This window comes from Rhinatrema bivittatum, chromosome 3 (genome assembly GCF_901001135.1).
Source record: "Rhinatrema bivittatum chromosome 3, aRhiBiv1.1, whole genome shotgun sequence".
In the NCBI taxonomy this organism is placed as follows: domain Eukaryota; kingdom Metazoa; phylum Chordata; class Amphibia; order Gymnophiona; family Rhinatrematidae; genus Rhinatrema; species Rhinatrema bivittatum.
The window spans coordinates 578,530,096-578,552,208 of NC_042617.1; the positions used below are offsets into that span (position 1 = coordinate 578,530,096).

The following is a 22,113-nucleotide window of genomic DNA, read 5'->3' on the forward strand; positions in this document are numbered from 1 at the left end:
CATAGCGCTGAGACGTCTGCATCGGGCCGGGCTTTTTCCTGATTCGATATGCCCCATTCGGGCAGGAAACGCCGGGCAAGGGAACATGTTGTAGTACCTGAATCTTTGCAGCCATTGATTTCAGGCCCGATGGACGCCCACGTGCCGACCTAGGGCACGGGGAGGAGGCTCGCTGGAGGAACGCCGAGAGGAAGAGGCACTTGGTGACCTCCTTGCGCTAATGACATCTTTTTCCCCGGCTCAGCGGGACGCTTCGGGAAACCCAGCTGAGACCAGAGCTACCTCAATGATTCGAGAGTCGGCGGTATCAAACGCTGTGGAAACTCAACGTCCGCAGTCTCAGCTTGGTGAGACTTCGGGAGGAGAGGTGGAGATGTGCGAAGCCCTTAAGAGATCCCGGGGAATATACCAGCATTGCTGCAGTGGGGGCAATTCGAGAGGAATTTTCCTGGAAACGTTGGAAAGGAGTCTTCTGAACTGCTAAGACCTGCATTAATTTACCTTGGAATTGATCTGGGAAGCCATACAGGAACTGAATAAAAATATTGCTAAACAAAGAAGTCCTATAATTACTTCTTTGGGTCTGTTAGACCATCGTTTAAAGTTGGTTGAAAATGGGACATCCAATAATAAGAAAGACTGCTCAAATCTCAAATTGGAGTTTGGAAAAATCTCTGAATCCCAGCAAAATGATTGTTAAAGGAAATCAAGCTCGAACAGCTGGAGAATCAGATGAGAGGGAAAAATCTTTGAGTCATTAACTTTCCAAAAGATCCTACAATAACCCCGAAGGTTATGTGGAAAACATATTTACTGGAAGTTTTTAAGATCCCAGAGCCAACTCTGCCTTTAATGTCCAGAGTGTATTATATTCCACAGTCTAAAAAAGTCCCCTTAGACCAAAAGGGATTGGTTACTATTCCACCAGTGGAGTTACCGTCGATGGATCTTACTAACCTATTGGAGACAACTCAGAAAGATATGATTACCCCCGGCAACACTTATGGTTGTTGGAATCTGATCGGGACTGGATATTATAATTATTTTTTCATAATTGTTTAGCTGCCTTTTTCGATTTCAAGATAAATATATACCCAGATTTAGCAAGACAGACACAAAAGAGAAGGAAACAGGTTTTGATTCTCAGGCCGAAGGTCCCGGAAATAGGAGCATAATTTTTCCTAAAGTTTCCCTGTAAATGCTTAATCAAGAATCAGAATGCCTCTTATATTTTCTTCATACCTTCTCAACTTACAGCATTTTTGTCTGATAAGATTATATTACCTACTATCTTATCTTCTTCTCCTGCTGCCGAGGACTGAGCAAAGAGGCTGCTACAGATTCTGCTGAGTAAGTGAAAGATCCCCGTCTAACCAGTTGGATCTTATTTAATTTCCTGAGGTAGTGAAAAGATCCCTGAAATGAGTCAAACATTTTATATTATTTCTTTTTTCTTTAGAAGATAACTGTGCAATAATTTGTCTCTGAGATTACAACGCGTGTATTTTTTCTTGAATGTAATTGGTAAAATTCAATATATAAAAAAAATGAAATAACATTTTTCTCCATTTACTGCAACTCCAAATATTGTACTATTTGTTCTATTTGTATATATTTCATGCATTAACCTATTGTAATTATTTTATTACTATTACTACTGTTTTACATTGCCATATACCTTCTTTCAGTTGCTCTATTTTAGCATTGTTATATTTTTCTAATGGTCCTTCCTTAGTTGAACGTTAATTGTAAAGCACTGTTGCTACTTTCTAATTGTTCTAGCACTGCTGCTGAAACTTTGTTGTATGTGAACCGTCGTGATGTTACTAAACGAATGGCGGTATATAAAGAACCTCAAATAAATAAATACATAAAATAAATAAACTCCAGTAAGGTAAAAAGCAATCCACAGCAGAAGCTTGCAAACACAAAGATTGCCTGCAGCTCTTCTGCTGAAGAATCAGACAGAAGTCCCACATGATCTTTTGCATACTTTTTTGCTTCCACAATTTATTTTTTTTTAACATGGAATTTTTTTTCCTTCTAGATGTTGCAGGAAGTTAAATCCTTTAGCAAAAGATGGGATGTTTCAAAGTTGTGCAAGTGAACTGTTATGCAGATTTTGATGCATATTTCTTTTTTTTGAGCTGCTTAAATCTGACCCTATACCATACAAACTTGGTCTACTGAAGCAATGAAGAAAATGCTATGAAGCAAAATGCTAATACTGTTCTGGTGATGGATTGGACTCTGGCAAGCAGCTGTGCTTCCAATCTGAATTCAACATGTTAGAACATAAGAACATATGGTAACTCAACACTAGGGATATCTGAAAAATGATATTCTCTAGAACATCCTAATCAATCTCCACATAGAGAAATCTAATTATTTTATAATAAATTGTGCAAAAAAGTTTTATTCACAAATATTGTAAACAATGACATCTATAAAATCAACACACCCATACTCACATTCATTCTTTAAAAACCAACACACTATTGACACATCAGATTTTATACAAAGTTTCCAAAAAGTGCAAAAACAGCATAAAAAATAATCATGTGTGATAGAAATACTTTTCTTCATTCAGTTTCCAATCTTTTAACGGGGTACATTACTCATGTATACCCTACAATATTCTTGTAAGTGTCCTTCAAATAAATTAGCATAAAAGATTGTTTATTTGCTAAATTGTTTGTTTCCCACGGAAACAAACAATTTAGCAAATAAACAATCTTTTATGCTAATTTATTTGAAGGACACTTACAAGAATATTGTAGGGTATACATGAGTAATGTACCCCGTTAAAAGATTGGAAACTGAATGAAGAAAAGTATTTCTATCACATATGATAATTATTTTTTATGCTGTTTTTGCACTTTTTGGAAACTTTGTATAAAATCTGATGTGTCAATAGTGTGTTGGTTTTTAAAGAATGAATGTGAGTATGGGTGTGTTGATTTTATAGATGTCATTGTTTACAATATTTGTGAATAAAACTTTTTTGCACAATTTATTATAAAATAATTAGATTTCTCTATGTGGAGATTGATTAGAACATAAGAACATGCCATACTGGGTCAGACCAAGGGTCCATCAAGCCCAGCATCCTGTTTCCAATAGTGGCCAATCCAGGCCACAAGAACCTGGCAAGTACCCAAAAACTAAGTCTATTCCATGTAACCATTGCTAATGGCAGTGGCTATTCTCTAAGTGAACTTAATACAACTTAATAGTTCTCCTCCAAGAACTTATCCAATCCTTTTTTAAACACAGCTATACTAACTGCACGAACCACATTCTCTGGCAACAAATTCCAGAGTTTAATTGTGCGTTGAGTAAAAAAGAACTTTCTCCGATTAGTTTTAAATGTGCCCCATGCTAACTTCATGGAGTGCCCCCTAGTCTTTCTACTATCCGAAAGAGTAAATAACCGATTCACATCTACCCGTTCTAGACCTCTCATGATCTTAAACACCTCTATCATATCCCCCCTCAGCCGTCTCTTCTCCAAGCTGAAAAGTCCTAACCTCTTTAGTCTTTCCTGTAAAGTCTTACTGTACCGTTCTTTATTTAAAGGGTAATGCTCTTAATGAAACAAGCCCTTAGCACGTTTTCATCAAAGATTTATATATTTTCACAAGGTCTGCCTTAATAAAGCCAAAGTGTGCTTTTGGGGAGTAATTTTATAACAGTCTGCTTAAATTAAGCAGCAAATATGCATGCGAGTTACACCAATTTTCAAAGCAGACTTACAAACTACAAAGTTCACTTTGAAAATGATCCCATCAAATTTACCCTGATGTTATGTACGCTGAACATCTAGGGGAATGTTTACATGCGGGCTTTTGAAAATGCAAAAGTGTGCATGTGAGTCCAAACTCCTCCCGCAACTCTCCCTCCCCCAGCACCGCCTCCGCCCAGTACAGATAAACTTATGCACATAAAGAACATGCATGTGTAAGTTTGCCCGCATGGCAAGTAAGACATTTTATAACAAGCCATTTCTGCAGATAAAGTACCGTTTCATCTGTGGAAATAGCCTTTCAAAACGACTCTCACTGTGTAGCAGGCTGGCACTTCTTCTTCCCTGGTGAGGGCCTTGCTCTGTTGATGTTGCCTCCTGGTTCTATTGTTCATTTTTTATTAAGCATTCTTGCCTACTGTACAATTTACTGAATCCTGTTTTATTTCTGTTACTAATCCTCTACAAACTAAACCGTGTGAAATACTGGCTCCAGCCCAGCATACATTTTTTAAATCTTTGTCAACAATTAAGCAAAGAGCTGTGTAATTACATTTCAACCACTGTAAAGCTGACTTACCATGAAAAGAAGTTAATACCGTTATCAATGCAAGAAAAAAAAAAAAAAGATCTGTGAATACTTACTTGGTCCGAGACCTATGGAAAAAGCAGCAACAAAAGCAAGCAAGCTTGCCAAGCATGTCCACTTTAAAACAGCTGGAACTGGAGTGTCTTTCTTTACTGACTCAGGATGCTCGGTTTGTTTTATTGCAGATGTACGGACTACTGCAGTTCTCCAGTTCCAGCCTTCTGTCTTGGTAGTTTCCAAGTTTTCTGGTGTTATGTGCAGAAAACTGTTAGGTGCAGTTATACCAACCAACTCAGCTTTGAGGGAATCACTGCTGGTCAAGTTTCTTGCGTCATGAAACAGCGCACCTTCCCGTGACTGGTTGGGTTGAGCATGGCTTCTACAAATACTACTGAAATTTATGTCTATTTTCAGACTTACAACTCCCATAGTGATCAATGACACGGCCATGACTGCAGACCCAATGCAAAGAAAAGGTTTGCTTCCAACTTTATCCACAAAAAAGATTGCTGGGATTGTGCCAATTACTTTAACGACCCCGACTCCAGTGGAAGCCAGGCTAGCCGCTTCATTGCTGTCAAATCCAACTGACTTCAGAACAGTAGAAGCATAAAATACAATGTTAGGCTGACCCGTAACTTGCACAAAAAATACTAGTGTGAGGCCTATCAACATTCGGGCCCTCATGTTGTCCTTGGAACGAAATAAGTCCAGGAAGCTGTACTGGTGTTCTGCTTTCAGGGAATCCTTAACAGCAGCAAGCTCTTCAGTAGTGTCGGTAGCTGGCCTTAGCCTTTGCAGGACTCTGCGAGCTTTGGCATCATGACCTTTCTTAAGTAGAAATCGAGGACTTTTTGGAAGGAAATACATGGCAATACCTTGCAAAGTAGCTAATGGAATAATGAGGCCAAACATGTATTTCCAGCCATGGGAAATAGCAGCAAAGACATAATTTGAAACGTAGGCAAGAAGAATGCCCACGACAAACATCAGTTCATTTAAGGATACCAGTAGACCTCTTTTATGTTGTGGTGCAATCTCAGCAATATAAACGCATGTTGCAATCGCAGACAGTGATATGGCAACTCCTATGATGGCACGTCCTATAATGAGAACTTCGTATGTTATAACAGATATCAAGAGTAGATTTGCCAGGACAAGTAAACATGATGATATGATGATAGTAGTTTTTCTTCCATAATGGTCTATCAGGAAACCACCAGTAAGTGATGCTAATAAAGCTCCTGTCAAAAGCGAGCTTACCACTAGTTCCTGTTGTGAGCAGGTAAGCTCTAGCAAACTATGGAGCTGAAGAAGGGCTCCAGAGATTATCCCTAGCTCGTAGCCCACCAGAAGTCCACTTACAGAAGCAATAACAGATGAAAGAAGAGTAAACGTTCCACATCCTAGAGTTGAAGAAAAGAGAAAAAAAAAAACGGTTACAAAATGAACATTTATAGAATATTGACTTGTAAGATATTTATTTATTTAACACTTTTATATACCGACATTCATGAAAAAAGATAACCTTGCGGTATTAAAGAAACTAAAAACATAAGAAATTCCATGCTGGATCAGATCAAAATCCATTGAGCCAAGCATCCTGTCTCGGACAGTGGCCAATCCAGGTCACAAGTACCTGGCAGATACCAAAAAGTAGATCTAATTCTTGTTATTCACTCCCAGGGATAGCAATAGCTTTCTTTAGTCTACCTACCTAAAAATGTGCTAGGGACGTTTCCATTTACACCCTGCCTGGTACGTTAGTCACCTTGATCACGTCTTCTGGCAATAGATTCCACAGCTAGGTTGTGCGCTGAATGAACATGTACCTTCTCTGACTTGTTTTAACTCAGTGTACCCTTGTTTTAGTATTATTTGAAAAGGAAAACCACCCTTTATTTACCCATTCCATCATGATGTTATAAACTTCTATCATGTCCCCTCTCAGCCGTCTCATTTCCAAGGTGAAGAGCCTATGTAGTCTGTCATCCTAGGGGAGCTGTTTCATCCCCTGTATCATTTTTTGTTGCCCTCCTCTGTACCTTTTCCAGTTCCGTTATGTCTTTTTCAAGATGGGACAACCGGAAATGCAAAGAGAGCTCAAGATGCAGTCATACCATGGCTCAATACAGAGGCAATATGATATTTTCTGTTTTATTATTCATTCCCCTTCAGATCATCCCTAACGATCTATTGGCTATTTTGACCTCCACTGCACACTGAGCTAAGAATTTCAATGTATTGTCCATACGGATTACAGGGGTCCTTTTCCTACTGATTCCCAGTACGGAACACGGTGCTGTGTACCTGTAGTTGGCACTGTTTTTACCTATGTGCATGACTTTGTACATCTCCACATTCTATTTAATCTGCCATTTCTTTCTAAGCCATTTAATTTTGTTTCAGATAATAAAATCAAATGAACAGGTTGGCACAATGGTATACCAACAGCACTGCCATGCAGTTTGATTCCAGGAACCAGGTCTTGCTCTGCAGGTGGGACTGGGATACAGCATTCCTATACCTTAGGAGGGCTGGATGGGTGGGAGCATAAAATACCACAGCACTGTAGCAAAGTTAGGATAGATTCCAACTGGGTGAGAAGCTCAAATAAGCAGGAAGAAACTGCTAGGTCAAAAAAAAAAAATCAAAAAGGTACAACACAATGAACAAGTAAAGAAAATGAGAACATTTTGATGCATCAATGATTTGACAAGGTAACTGGAGCTATCAAAGTATCCAGATCAATACACTTGAGAAAATAAGGAAAACCTTTATTCTAAAAACAAGATTAAAGTTCATTTATTTTAACTGTGCATGGCAATTGGATATAGTGTCACATGAGAAAAGGTTCAGAGTAGTTAAATCACAAGCAGATTGTGATAAATTGCAGGAAGACCTTGTGAGACTGGAAAATTGGGCATCCAAATGGTAGATGAAATGTAATGTGGATAAGTGCAAGGTGATGCATATAGGGAAAAATAACCCATGCTATAATTACACAATGTTGGGTTCCATATTAGGTGCTACAACCCAATAAAGAGATCTAGGTGTCATAGTGGATAACACATTGAAATTGTCGGTGCAGTGTGCTGCGGCAGTCAAAAAAGCAAACAGAATGTTGGGAATTATTAGAAAGGGAATGGTGAATAAAACGGAAAATGTCATAATGCCTCTGTATCGCTCCATGGTGAGACCGCACCTTGAATACTGTGTACAATTCTGGTCGCCGCATCTCAAAAAAGATATAATTGCGATGGAGAAGGTACAGAGAAGGGCTACCAAAATGATAAGGGGAATGGAACAGCTCCCCTATGAGGAAAGACTAAAGAGATTAGGACTTTTCAGCTTGGAGAAGAGACGACAGAGGGGGGATATGATAGAGGTGTTTAAAATCATGAGAGGTCTAGAACAGATAGATGTGAATCGGTTATTTACTCTTTCGGATAGTAGAAAGACTAGGGGGCACTCCATGAAGTTAGCATGGGGCACATTTAAAACTAAATCGGAGAAAGTTCTTTTTTACTCAACGCACAATTAAACTCTGGAATTTGTTGCCAGAGGATGTGGTTAGTGCAGTTAGTATAGCTGTGTTTAAAAAAGGATTGGATAAGTTCTTGGTGGAGAAGTCCATTACCTGCTATTAAGTTCACTTAGAGAATAGCCACTGCCATTAGCAATGGTAACATGGAATAGACTTAGTTTTTGGGTAATTGCCAGGTTCTTATGGCCTGGATTGGCCACTGTTGGAAACAGGATGCTGGGCTTTATGGACCCTTGGTCTGACCCAGTATGGCATTTTCTTATGTTAAATGTTGCGGACAAAGACCCTTGGATTGAAATGGAGTTGATGAAACCTGCAGGGTGGAGCCCTGCAGTTCCCCAACATCAGCTGGCGGAGCTAGGTTCGGCAGAGGCCCAACTAGAGCTTCACCCATACCAGCCCTCGTTTTCCTTAGGTTGGCAGGACTTAGGCGTGGGCCTCTGTTGACGAGGTGGAAGTCCGTGGAGATGGGCGAGTCACAGGCGAGGTTCCGGGGCAGGGTAGGTACAGATGAGATCGGAGACAAGAAGCGGTCAAGGCAGGTAGAGGTCAATCGTAGTCGAGAGTCATGTGGTAGTCAGTGGTAGGCGGAGTTCAATTTTAGATGATAATCAGGCAGTGGTCAGTGGCAGGCGGAGTTCAGTCGTAGTCAAGGGTTGAGCAAGCCGAGGTCAAAACCAGAGATCCATCCGAGGGAAGACGGAGTGGAAAGGCAGGCAGGGAGATGAGGAATAGCACAAGCGGGCAGGAGAAGACACTGAAGAATGGAAGACTGACCACAGGACGAATACAAAGAACACAGGAACGAAGACCAGGAACACTGAGGCAACTAGCTCTACCAACAGTAATCAATCTATTGCCGAGGCAAGGATGAGCTGCTTAAGTGGATTTTTATAGGCCCATGCTAGAGAGATGTCATCATCGGGCACTGCTGGCCTTTTCCCACCGCGGGCCCTTTAAGAGGGGCAAGGTCAGATACGCACGCGCCTTAGGCGAGCCCAGGGAAGCAGCGGCGTCAGAGGCAGGCTGAACGCAGCAGCCTACCACGCTTCCACGCTGGGTCCTCATCAGTGTCAGCGGCAACATCAGGACAGCCAAACGCGGCAGCTTGCCGCGTCTCTATTAGGGGGCTTTCCCCGGTGCCAGAAGAGGTTGCGTTGGCCTCGCGGCTGGAGGTAAGGATGGCAGAACACGGGCCTGCCCGCAGACTGTGAATGCAACATTAAAATGTGCATTTGAAAAAGAATGCGCTTATTGTATGTGAATTGACTTTAAAAATTTCCAGAGATAGATAATCAGTGACAGAATCTCTGACTGATAATGTTATTGCCTCTGTATAGGTCCCTGGTGAGACGTTACTTGTAATACTGTGTACAATTCTGTAAATCACACCTTCAAAAGGATATAAAGAGCATGGAGTCGGTCCATAGAGTGGCTACTAAAATGGTCAGTAGTCTTCATTCTAAAGCATATGGGGATAGCCTTAAAGATATAAACATTATACCCTAGAGGAAAGGTGAGATAGGGAGATATGATAGAGACATTAAAAAATCTCAAAGGTTTTCCATGCACAGGAGGTGAGCTTTTTTCAATGGAAAAGAGGCTCTAGAATGAGGAGTCATGCGATTAGAATGAAAGGGGGTAGACTCTAGAGTAATCTTAGGAAATATTTCTTTACAGAGAGGGTAGTGGATGTGTGGAACAGCCTCCCAGTGGAGGTGTTGGAGACAAAACCAGTATCTGAATTCAAGAAAGCATGGGATAATTATAGGGGATTTCTAAGGAAGTGAGGAGAATTATAATGCTAAATTCATTGGATGGGTGAGCAGGCTGGAAGGACTATACTGTCTATTTTTACTGTCATGTTTCTAAGTTTCTAGAGTGTGGAGCAAATGTAAGACACAGCCTTAATAGCTTTAATAACAATTAATTAAATACATGCCCTACTACAGAGATAGTATGGTACAGGCCAGTGCATTTTCAGGGTGGGAGATGGAGTCATGGTGCATGGGATACAGTTAGGAGAGCCACCTATTTGAAAAAAGTAAGGGAACACTATTCCAAATGATCCCCCGACACACACAGATTACCACCCAATAACCCTCTGGCCATACAGAGACCCTCAGCTGATGGGATCTTTAGGATAAGGTCAGCTTAGAACCAGTATCCAGAAGTTTCCAGGGGTTATGCAGTTTTGGGAGAAAGGAGATACTGGTCAGGTAATTTTATCTAACTCAATGGACTGGAGTAAATGGGAATTGCTCAACACTGGAAAGAGACTCCTATATAATCCTGGGAATTCAAGGAGATGCCAGTTCATCACTGGATGGAATATAGACTGAAAAGAGGTAATTTTCAAAAAGGATTTATGTGCAAAAAACTATTTTTACTTCAATGATTGAAAAGAATATTTTAAAAAAAAACCATAGGGGGTTATTTTCAAACAGTACATTTTATCCACAGACTTTAGCAGGAATTTTCAACGTGAATTTGTGCGCATATATCTGCTTTGAAAATTCATGGGGGGTTGTGGGTAACTGGTGCTGACATGCACACACAGCTTGGGAGCAGGTATAACTCTTTGCATGTATACTTGTGGGCATTCTTTTGAAAAATTTAAAATAGACGACATGTCAGTTTGCTCCCTTTCCCCAGGAATGCCTCTCTGCAGTAGCGCATAAAATTATGCCCCACATCACTTCTGTGTGCACGTCCCATCGAGCAATTTTCAAAAGTTCATTTACATGCATAAAATTGGAGTTTGGGAACGTCAGCCAGTGGCGATGTATTTTATTCGAGAAGAGCAGTTCACAGTCCTCCACCAGTAGGGCTTTGAAGAACAAGCTTCTCCTCCATCGTCAGCTGTGGGAAAGAACCCATCAGCCCAGCTCATGTGCAAATGAGTGCCTGGGATACGTAAGCATAAGGCTACCGTGAGTGATTACTTCTTAATGAGTCATTTGGAAATGGGTCTGAAGAAGGATTTTTAAACTGGGACTTCAGATTCAATTGAGATTTTGAATGATTGGTGCCGATCCAAGGATTTGGGTCAAGAAAGAATCTGTAAACATGGAACACATTAGTTTCATTTCCAACGTGTATTTTGTCCTCCTTTAGATCTTCTCGAGCCCATCATTGCACAAACATGCGTAATTTAAAGAAGTTTGAACTCAATGGGCATATATCTATGTGGCACACAAGCGGTCAAGGACTTGCACACAGCCAGAGGAATCACTCTCGGACTCTGCTGTAACCTCATTGTGTTTATTTACAGTGCTACACTCAACACAGTTACAAACCACAAAGCCTACTCTCTAGTCTCAGCTAACCAGGTACTTCCCAGAAGTCTACCTGTCCTCCACTCTCAGTAAGTTACACACTAAGCATTTCCCAGAAGACCTTCACAGTATCTCTTATTTATTTATTTATTTCGGATTTTTATATACCGACATTCTCAATACAAGTATCGAATCAGGTCGGTTTACATAGAACAAAACTTTCGCACAAAAGGCGTTACATGGAACAGTGTTTCTTAACATATAACGTATAACATCTAGCAGATAACCTATAACATATAATTATTAATAATAAATTAAATATTACATAGATAATAATAGTAGTAACTCTTCCACAGGACGTAGGTAAATGTTTGGTATGTTTATAGCGAGAATAAATATCTAGAAAAAATTAAAGGGTAGACTAAATTGTGGTATGAGAGTATATAGACCATGTTGATGTGCAAAATATGCGAGAAATGCATGAGTTAAGGATGACTGATGAATCAGAGAAGTCTTAAACAGGTGAGAAGATCAGATCTGACGTGGTTGGGTCTTGAAGGGGGTATAGGTGAAACTAGGATCTGGTGTTTAGGCACTTCCCAGAAATTTGCCTACCTCTCTCCCAGAGAGAGGTCTGGAGCTCCTACTCTCAGACAGACCTGGAGCTCTTAATCCCAGATCCACAGGGCCCATTCTCTCCCTGCTGGCCCAGCAACTTATCCTCCCCTGCACTGGGCCCAAACATCCGAGCATCTCCCACCCGGCAGGGTCCCGCCCATAGACATACTCCAGGCTCCCAGCCTGGTCCTGCACCTGCTCACAAGGAGGACACTAGGGGGCGCTGCCTCGCAATCTACTTTCATAAAATCTCACTTCTTAGTTACGGAAAGCCTGTAAAGGCAAAAAGAAAGAGCTTGCAATTGGTGAGTTGGCTTGTGTGCTCACTGCATCCTCATGAGAATCATAATGGTAAAAGGATTTTTCAAAAGTGCTCTCCATTGCAACTTTTCAATTGCTGCCAAGTGTGGTGTATGAGTTTGTGGAGAGTAAACAGAGAATCTCACTGCTTAAAGAGGAAGTAAATCCAGCAATAGCATTATGTGTGGCTGTAGGGGAGATGTGGGTTTGTGTATTGAACCTAAGGAAGCTGAGAGAATGCTAAGACATAGATTGCATAGTTCCAATGGATGAAAGGCCTGAGCAAACGCATATGTCTGACCAACTGTTCTGCACTACCAACGGATGGGCCAAATGCAATCTCTGAAGCTCTATTTAAAGGAATATGGCCAAGCCTAGGATCCTGTCACCGCGCAAGGCGTTCAGTCCGGTGAGTTTATTGCCCCTGCCCTCATATAACTTCCACGACGGGAAAAGGTGTGCCACAAGACTTGGATATAGGATCACTGAGCTGCACAGAGATCTAACAGCCTCACGCAGGTTAAGAGGAAGTCTGGGGGAAAAAAAATCATCTAATTTCTGACTGGCCTAGTGTGTCTCTTCTCCCTATTACAAAAAAACCTTACACTGAATCAAGTAAGAAAATGTCATTCAGTTCACCCGGTCTGGCCTAACCTTGTTTGTAGGAATGATATTATTCAGAAAGTTGTTGTGTGGACTTATTTTATTTATTTATTTATTTAATTTTATATACCGGCAACCGTTTGCACATCGTGCCGGTTTACAGATAACTTAAAACAAGGATATATATAGGCAAAGCCTTTACAAGGAACATTGTGTAACCTAGAACATAGTAACAGATCAATAACTAAATAAATAGGGGAGGGAGGGGAGGGGCTGGTCGAGACAAAGGGGGGGGCAGGGGGGGGTGAAGACGGAAACGTGAGGAGAAAGTATGTACAGGGGGGGTGAAGACGGAAACGTGAGGAGAAAGTATGTACAGGGAAACAATGAACAAGTGGTATGTACATAGGTTGTGTGCAACATTTGAAAATGCGCAAGGGCAACAGTGAAAGGGGTAAAAAGATATGTACGGTGCTAATAAGAGATAGATTATTGTGTGGATGATAAGTGAGGGGTTTGTGGTTGTCTTGAGGGGATGGGTGTAGGTCCTGTGGTAGGGGTGTTAGTACTAGTACTAGATGGAGGTTGGGTTAAGGTGTTTATAGGTGGTGAAGGTGATTGGGGGTATGCTTGGAGGAAGAGCCAGGTTTTGAGTTTCTTTTTAAAGGTGGGTGTGGAGGTTTCGGTGCGAAGGTCAAGTGGCAGGATCATGAGTTGGTTAAGAGAGGACATACAACTCTCAGTATGGCAAAATACACAGAGAATTTTGCACCATCGCAGCGTACCCCTTGGTATTACTCTCCTATCCTAAATGTTTTATCCATGGACCATATTTATGAATTCTAAAAACATAAGTCCAGCCATGCTGGGTCATATCAATGATCCACTAAGTCCAGTATCTTATTATTATTATTTATTATTTTTATAAACCGACATTCAATTTGAGTTGTCACATCGGTTTACATTCAGGTACTGTAGGTATTTCCCTATCCCCAGAGGGCTTACAATCTAAGTATATCCAACCGTGGCCAATCCAAGCCACCTGGCAATAGCTGGCAGATCCCAATGGGGAGATTATTTCACGTTGCTCACTCCCAGACGTAAGAGAGAACAAATCTGGCTAATAATTGTTTGCAGACCTGCCCTCCAGGAACTTATCTAACTTTTTTTTTTTTTTTTTAAAGCCAGCTATATTATTTGCCTTGGCTACATCCTTTGGCAACAAATTCCACAGTGTAATTATCCTCTGACTGAATTAGATTTGTTTTCAATGTGTTACCCATAAATTTTACGGCGTGTCTTCTGGTCCTGGTACTATTTGAAAGGATAAATAGCAGTTCCCTATTATCTTGTTCCACACCACCCATGATTTTATAAACCTCTATCGTGCCTGCTCTTTGTTATCTCTTCCCCATGCGAGCTGAGGAACCCTAAATAATTCGGCCTCTCTCTGTACCTATTCCAATTCTGCCATATCCGTCAACACTTCTAAAATGCGAGCGCTCGGACCACGGTCGGATCGGTGCAGCCTATGAGTCGTATGAGCACGGACTACGCCCCGACAGGCGGTGGCCGATGTGTTGTAGGCCGCAGACATGTCGGGTAGGCATAGACGAGGAGGAAAGCAGGGGTGGGGGTCAGGACAGGAAGCAAGCAAAGCAACGTCAAAAGGGCCAGGGCGGGTCACTAACAAGAAATCAATCCGAAGGAGAAGCAAAGCCAGGGCTAAACAGAAACCAGGATAAGCAAGGAGCAGTGCAAGGTGGGTAAACAGCAAGGACTGGGGCGGAGCCAGGATCAGGTAAAGAGGCTGGGATAGAGGAGCTGGAGACAGGAACAGGAGCAACACCACCACCACCCTGGCAGAGGAATCCCAGAAGGACCTGTTGCTGAGGCACTGGCTAGGTGCATCGAGCTTTTCTTATATCTCAAGGCAGTAATAATGTCATCAGTCGGCGTCACAGGAAGTCTCGGCCGCAGGGCCTATAAGGCTCAGGGATTGTGGTTTGCCTCCTAGTCAGAGCCACTGGATACCGCATGTTGCAGGGGGCTATGTCGGAGGAGCCTGTGGCCAGAGGGTGCCGCCGGGGAGATATGGAGTTGGTCTCCCATTTCGGTGCATTAACCTTAACTAGGGCTGCTACGGGTTCAGGTCCAAATCTGGACAGGGAGAAAGAGATCTTTCAGGGCCCCTGGCACTGTTAATCACAGTCTCCATTAAAACTCACACTCTAGGTATAGATTTTCCAATATGTGCCAAATTGACCAGTTTAGGATCAAGGAAGCCAAAACTAATAACAGGGTAAATGCCAAGATTCAAACCAGTGCCCATCCATACAGTTCTTTCACTGTCAGTAACAGGAAAAAAAATCAGGAATCCCAAACTGGTGTTCAAAATAAAGTCTTTACTGTAACTTAATCACAAAAATCAAAATCAGCATCCAACAGATCACCAAAATAAAGCAGATTGTTTCCTTGTCAACTGTAGATGCTCTCATCACTCTCCTATCCCTTGTACTATAAAGTATACCTGTAAGGACCCTTCAACCCTTTGCCTTTCTAAATTTAAACAAAAACTGAATCCATTTCAGAGACAGACAATTAACTTCTGCCTACAGATGTATCCCATGAGATAGGGACATAAACACCCAGAACCATTTCCTCCTAGCTCAAAAGTTAGAAACAAAGGCAAGAAACTGAAGGGAAAGAGCAGAATGGGTCAGTAAGATGAACCTGAGTTTAACTGCTCCAGATATCAAAATTAATATAGCAGAGTACGATTTGCCAGCAGGAAGCTCACAGAGAGACATGAGACATGTACAAGATTTCAGCATAACACCAGAAGATTCCAAGCAACTACTTACAGATATAAACTCAGGAACGTACTGAGGACATTTTGTTAAACAGACCATGATTGCGATTAAGGTCCAGCATGGACAGCCTTGCCATCCAATCAGATTTGAAATGAACTCTAGCCAATTGGTAACGACGTGCTGACATTGTAGAGTGTCCCTCTGATTGTCATAGGGCTCATGAGCTTTCTGGAAAGCCAATAATTCAGTTGTCTATGAACTGGCTAACTAATGAAAAAAAGACCTAACACCAGACATCAGCCACTTATGATCCAGATACAAATGGTGACGAGCTAACTCTGCCTATGATGACCACATGAAAACTATCAGTACAGAAGTGTAAACCAAGAAGATAACAACGGACATCAGGAAGTGCTGGGAGCACATGACATTGCAGAGACCTGGCAGCACAGCAGCATTCCCTGCTAAAGACTTCAATTTGGCTACACTTTTGAAGCAGCTAAACTTCAGGTAACATAAATCTTAGATGGGGGTAGCAACTTTAGGGTAATAAATTTTAGTAGTAAGCTTTGTTAATAAATTTTGGGTGAATTTCTGTTTTTAAGTGATAACCTGGAGCTGATAGAGTTATTGGAAAGAGTGAGGTCACATAGCCTATAATTGATCTGTACATAAATTCAGAAACTGGAAAGGAGTGTGTGTGGGGGGGGGCACTAAGAGCTGGCCCATTTGTACATTACAATTATAGATAATTAGACTGGAGATTAATTGGGGGCAATAGGAAGCCAAAATTTTGAGATTAGGTTTGTGATTTGCATGTTTTCACAAAGTTGTCTAGAAAAGAATGGAAAATTAATGAGCAACAACTGGATAAACTAATAAACAACTGAGGAAGGAGACAGAAAATCTTTGTACCCAGAAAATGACAGAAAGAATATACAAGTTATTAAACTCACAGAATAATTTTTGTACATGTGTCTTTTTTTTTCAGGGAGGGGTAGCAGGTCACCCGGGCAAAAAGATTTGCATGCACTAACTCTATTGTATGCAGACCCAGTTCATGCATATTCATTGTGAATATCCTGAAAATCTGACTGGCTAGGTGTGTTCCAAGGACTGGGTTGAGAACCCCTGCTCTGGAATCTTCTGCTGGAGCTGCTGGGAGAAGTATGCAGCTGAGCCTTCCGGTCCTCTGCTGCAGACAGACACCAATTCCTCGTAAGCACATTATATATAGATTGTTTTCTAGGACTCCAAGGTCCTTTACCTAATATGGACCCCAGCACTGTATGCATATAATGGGGAATATTTTTCTCTGTGTGTGCCTAACTTTGCCCGTGTGCACATTTAATTTTAACTGCCATTTAGACGACCCATTTCCCAGTCTCACAAGGTCCTCCTGAAATTTTTCAGTCTGCTCATGCGTTAACTACTTTGAATAGTTTTGTGTTTTCTGCAAAAATGTGATCACCTCACTCATTTGACCTTTTTCTAGATCATCAATGAATAAGTTAAACACTGGTCCCAGTACAGATCCCTATTTACTTCTCCATTGTGCTGTGCGGAGAGGGGGGGTGGAGCTTCCACAGCAAAAAACAAGATTATAATATCTCTCACTCGCTCAAATTACATATATTCAACATATAGGCCAGACTTGTTAAGAAGTTCCCCTACGGCAGTGACCTTTTCACGCCCAAGGCACACCTCCATTAACAGGAATGTTGTGTGGCACGCCAACCTCCACAGTGCAGGCAGTGCAAATACAGAGAGGACTCATTGGGCCAAAAGAAGAGCTAAAGACGTACTGAAAGCCCCACCAAACTTCAGAACAAAGGGAGAGGGAGAATCTGTCATGATGGATCAACCCCCTCTATGTACAAGAGCAGAGGAAGGGAGAAGTTGATGCTCAGTTACCTTGGCTGCCGCACACGACTGTCAGAGCTCCCTCACTGCGGCTGCTGTCCAGGAAGATGAGAAGGTACTGTGAGCTACACAAAGCCAGTCCCCACTCTCCATGCCCTGCATGCCGCCCATTAACTACCACACTCTGGGGCTCATGCTGAGGCTGGGAAGAGGCATGCACGATCACACACACACATACACACACACGTTCTCAGGAAGGAGCTCCTACGTGTTTAAGAGACACCGCTGGTGACTCTTGTTACTATGAGGTGCTGGTCTAGACCCAAGCATCAGAGAGTGGCGACTCTTCCATGGCACACCTGATCAGGTCTGAAGGCACACTAGTGTGCCATGGCACAGGGGTTGGAAAACACTGCCCTTCAGACCCAAAATGGGAGAGACTCTCTTAGTGTAATAGGACCTATATATGCTGGGGTTACAAAATTTTGGCAAATCTTCCATGGGTGATAAGAACGCAGTAAAGAACAGATAAGCTGTTTCTATGTTCTAGAATCCAAGACAAGCCTTGTGATTCTTGAGATTTTTTTTTTAATACAGCATTCTTTATGCTTGAGAATTGCTACAATACAATATTGGAGCCTTGCGCTATCTACACTGTTGTTGCATATGAATCTGATCTCTTTGGAGATCTTGGAATATTTTGCATGAGTCTGTCAAAACCTCTACAGCTGTTTTATTACGTCATTCCGGAAATGACATGAGAACATTAACTGGGGTTGCCAACTGGATGTATTTCTAGCCTGGTTTCCTTTGGGAAACTGATACATGACAATCATATCTGTGTTGTCTGTTTCCTGCCCCCATGACCACGTACACACATGCAAATGTGCCTGATCATTCAAATCTGTGCCACAGATAGTGAAGCGCCTACTAACCCAGCTCGTGTTTTTTTATGGAAATCTCAGAGGCCAAAGCACACTGTGATGTCATCAAGCATTTATCGACTAGCTTTGCTCACCAGTTGATTCAATTACTTGTCTAGTTCCCTAGAGGGGAAAAACTGGTCTCTAATGCCTACTACAGTCTTGCCCACTTCTGGGCTTCACTATTTACTTATAAAAGGCTTGCTAGGGAGCACAGCAACCAAAAGTGTACATGAGGTTGCCATAGGCTAGGATGGGGCATTGAGGCTGACCTCAAGAATTACAGCGTTACACATGCTTCCAATATTTTGCTCTGACTGTCCACCTTGTTACTGTACCCGTACCCATGCACGAAGTTGAACCGTCTCCTGCAAGATAGACTACCTTTCTGAAATGGCATCAATGAAACTTAATCCTTTTGGGATTCAGTCCCAGTTAGTTCACAAAATGAAGTATTTGCCCCTTTAGTTACAAAAATAGCACTGCTGATGGTAAGCGTAGCATCCAAGACTCCTGCCCTCTTGGAGAGATTGGCTACAAAATGCTGACACTCCAGCACTGCCCGAGGAGCAGAGGTGAGCTCTGGATCTCTTACGGAGCAGCGCATTACTCCGCCACTGGATTAGTAAACCAGCTCACTTTTATTGCACATAATTCTCTCAGATTCCCAATAATCTATAGTACATTCTGCAAGCAATTTTCTCCACAAAATTCATACATGCATTGTAAGAACTAAAATCTGGATCAGTGTTAGGTGTAAGCTTTAATGTGTACTGTCATGCAGGAGTTTAGAACTTGAGAAAAATACTAGTTTTTGCACATTTTGCTTCACGTACATAAGTTTCGTACACTCTACTGTCTCATTTTCATCCCAATCCAACTTATACCCGTCTTTCAACTTTTAAGCTTCTAGCTCACTATCCTTATGATCTTTTCCATTGTCGTTTAAGTGTTCCCTTTTTCTAGTTCAGGGGTAGTAGGCAGCTCCTATCCTCGAGTGCCATAAGCCACTCAGATATCCCATAATGAATATGAATAAGATGCTTTTGTATGCAACTGCATCTCATGAATATTCAGTGTGAATATCTTGTAAACCCAACCGGAGCTGACTACCCCATTCTAGTTTCTATTGAATAGGGAAGAAATAGTGCAAACTTTACAGCCTGATTTACTAAGACTTTTTTCCCCATTCTGTATCTATGGGAAAAAAAAAAGCTTAATAAATCTGGCCCTTATATTAAAAATCACTCAATATTTCGATTTGCGATAACAATCATGCTGAAACCACCTATCCATGAGAATCCAGATCATGAGCTTTCTAGGCACAACACAGGATCTATTTTTTTTTTCTAACATAATAGTTTCAATAAATTTTCAATAAGTTATTTTGCTTCTGCATTATGCTTTGCTTGCCATCTTCTCTCCTGTTGCCATCAAATAGCCGAGGCAAAAGAATAAAGCACAATCCATTCCGTTCGTGTAAATTCCTCATTTAACCTGCTTCCGAGTGAGTTTGGAAAAGCATTCTCTTTGAATTTCCGACAGACTTTGTTTGCTTGAAACTCAAGAGGCCATGTTATTTCAAAGTTAACAGAGGAAAGGTAAAGAAGAGCTAAACCGTGGAATAAAATGTTAATTTAAATACCAAGGCCTTGGAATTTATCAATTCTCTGTTTATGTTACATCTCTGGAAGACGGCCCGGGCCATTATTTAAATTACCTGTCATAGCTATTCCCCTTCCTGCGGTAACTCTGCCATCTTGGTATTTAACCATCATGTGTAATAAAGTCTGTGAGAGCACATCAATTTTTTTTCTTTTTTTTTTGCAAATTGTGTATTTATACACTAAGGGGGTCATTTTCTAAGCCTATCGCACGCCAAAAGGGACTTTTGCCGTGCGATAGCTTGCCGGAGGGAGGAGTCGGGGAGGAGGCGGCGTTATCTTCGCTGGCGGCGATAAGGTAAGGACCTTTACCGGCACCAGTTGCGCGCCCGATAGCGCCACCTTTCACGGTGGCGCTATTGGGTGCGAAAGCCGGGAGCGATAACACCGCGGGGGTGCGATCGCTGCCGGCTTTCGCAGGCCCCCCTGCCCTCACCCCCGTCACCACCGGGATTCACCATTCTCTGCGAGAATGGAAAATCCAGGCCTAAGTCACGAATGTATTTAGAAACATTTTCAGAGAGACCCCTATGTGTAGGGAGCTAGTACCCTTGTTGGGGAACGCTGGATTCTGTGCAAGGTGCGATGATACCTTCTATTGGGCCATTTTCAGAGAGACTTACATTGTCTTGCAAGCCGCAGCTCATGCATTAAGTTACCTTTACATCATGATTTTGTTGGTTCAATGAAAGTTTATCACACCCTAGAAGGAATTCAAAGACACCCTAAGCAAATATACACTGTATATTAGTAAAAATGGTAAAGCAGGCTGTCTGTAAGCACAAACTGGGATAAGTAAGAAAAGAAAAGAAAAAAAAATACGGAAGAGACAGAGAAAAGGATCGGTGTTATAAATCTCTGTACACCCAAGACTAAGGGACACTCTGCCACTAACTGGTATTATTTGCTTAAGTGTCAACAAACAAAAGGATTCTCGGCCCCTGACCCTGGCACTAGGCAGCGACACTTCTCTGCTCTAAGAAATGTCTGGCAAACCATTAGCAATGGTTACATGGAATAGACTTAGTTTTTGGGTACTTGCCAGGTTCTTGTGGCCTGGATTGGCCACTGTTGGAAACAGGATGCTGGGCTTGATGGACCCTTGCTCTGACCCAGTATGGCACGTTCTTATGTTCTTATGTAAAGCAAAACCTTGACAATATTCTGGTTCACTTGTTTGCATGCGTTTCCCCACAAGTTCAGCGCTGCTCTGCTAAGAGACCGCTTTCTTCTCGTGTAGCCGGGACACTGGGATCTCCCAGGGCACTTGTGGCTGCTGTCGATGCTGAAACCTCTGCTACTTTTCAAACAAAAAAAAAAAAAAAAAAGTCATTTGACGCTGCCTTGGAAAAAAAAAAAAGTTCTGCATTTTGTCAGAACCGGTAAACAAATAAATAAATAAACAAAAAAGGCAAAACAAAAAAAAAAAAGTGCTGCCCCCCCCCCTGTGTTGCAAAGCCCAGCGGTCCTGGCCATTGGCAGCCAGGGGCACGTCTTACCTGTCTGAGCTGGAGGCTGCTGCGGGCTGCCGGATCCCGTGCCCTTTTCACCTTCCCCGAGCCTCGCGCCCCGCAGCTGCAGCTCCTCGGCACTTTGCTCAGGTGCCATGGTCTGAAAGTTACTTTGCGAGGAGGGAGGCCGGGCCGCCGTTCCCCGGGATTGGCGCAGGGCTCGCCCGATCGCCTCCTCTGGGCATTTTTTTGTTTCTTCTCCCCGAAACCTGTCAGCAGCAGCAGCAGCAGCAGCAGGAGGCGAATGACAAGGTAAGGGGTGGGGACCGGTTTGCTGGGCCCCTTTTCGGTGACTCGCAGGCTGCAGCCCGCGCTGCCGGCCTATCCCGCGCCGGGGGGGGCGGGACATGTTTCGGAAGTGCATCGCTTTGTGCTTCCCCGTGCAGATCCTCGCAGCGGCGGCGGCGAAAGCTTTTTTTTTTTTGCACACGCCAGGGTCCGCGCGCATTCTTCCCGGATGGTCGCGTGCCACCCGTTCGGGCACCGTCTCTAGATGTGAAAGAAAGGATTTAAAAAAAAAAAAAAAAAAAAAGCACGCCCTGTCAGCCGGCAGGCGGAAACTGAGAAGGTATTCAAAAGCTGTTAGATGAGCAAGCTACTGCTTAAAAGGAAAAAGGAATATGCCCCCAAATCACAAGCTATGGCAAGGGTTTTGCTGT

At 42.3% G+C, this 22,113-nt stretch overlaps 1 protein-coding gene across 2 annotated transcripts in view; it reads right to left on the bottom strand.

Annotated features, from left to right (window-relative positions):
• Window positions 1-21,839, bottom strand: part of SLC2A12 (solute carrier family 2 member 12) — a 109,610-nt gene extending 87,771 nt beyond the window's left edge. Inside the window, exons 1-2 of one of the 2 annotated variants that reach the window (XR_003855762.1) lie at window positions 21,443-21,839; window positions 4,391-5,740 (exon numbers count right to left, since the gene is read on the bottom strand). Coding sequence is in view for 1 of the 2 variants with exons in the window: in XM_029596606.1 (XP_029452466.1) it covers window positions 4,391-5,740; window positions 21,443-21,818 (1,726 nt within the window). In the remaining variant the exon portion in view is untranslated. The remainder of the gene's footprint in view (window positions 1-4,390; window positions 5,741-21,442) is intronic. The other variant, XM_029596606.1, reaches the window with a different exon arrangement.
• Between the last annotated feature and the right edge of the window lie 274 nt (window positions 21,840-22,113).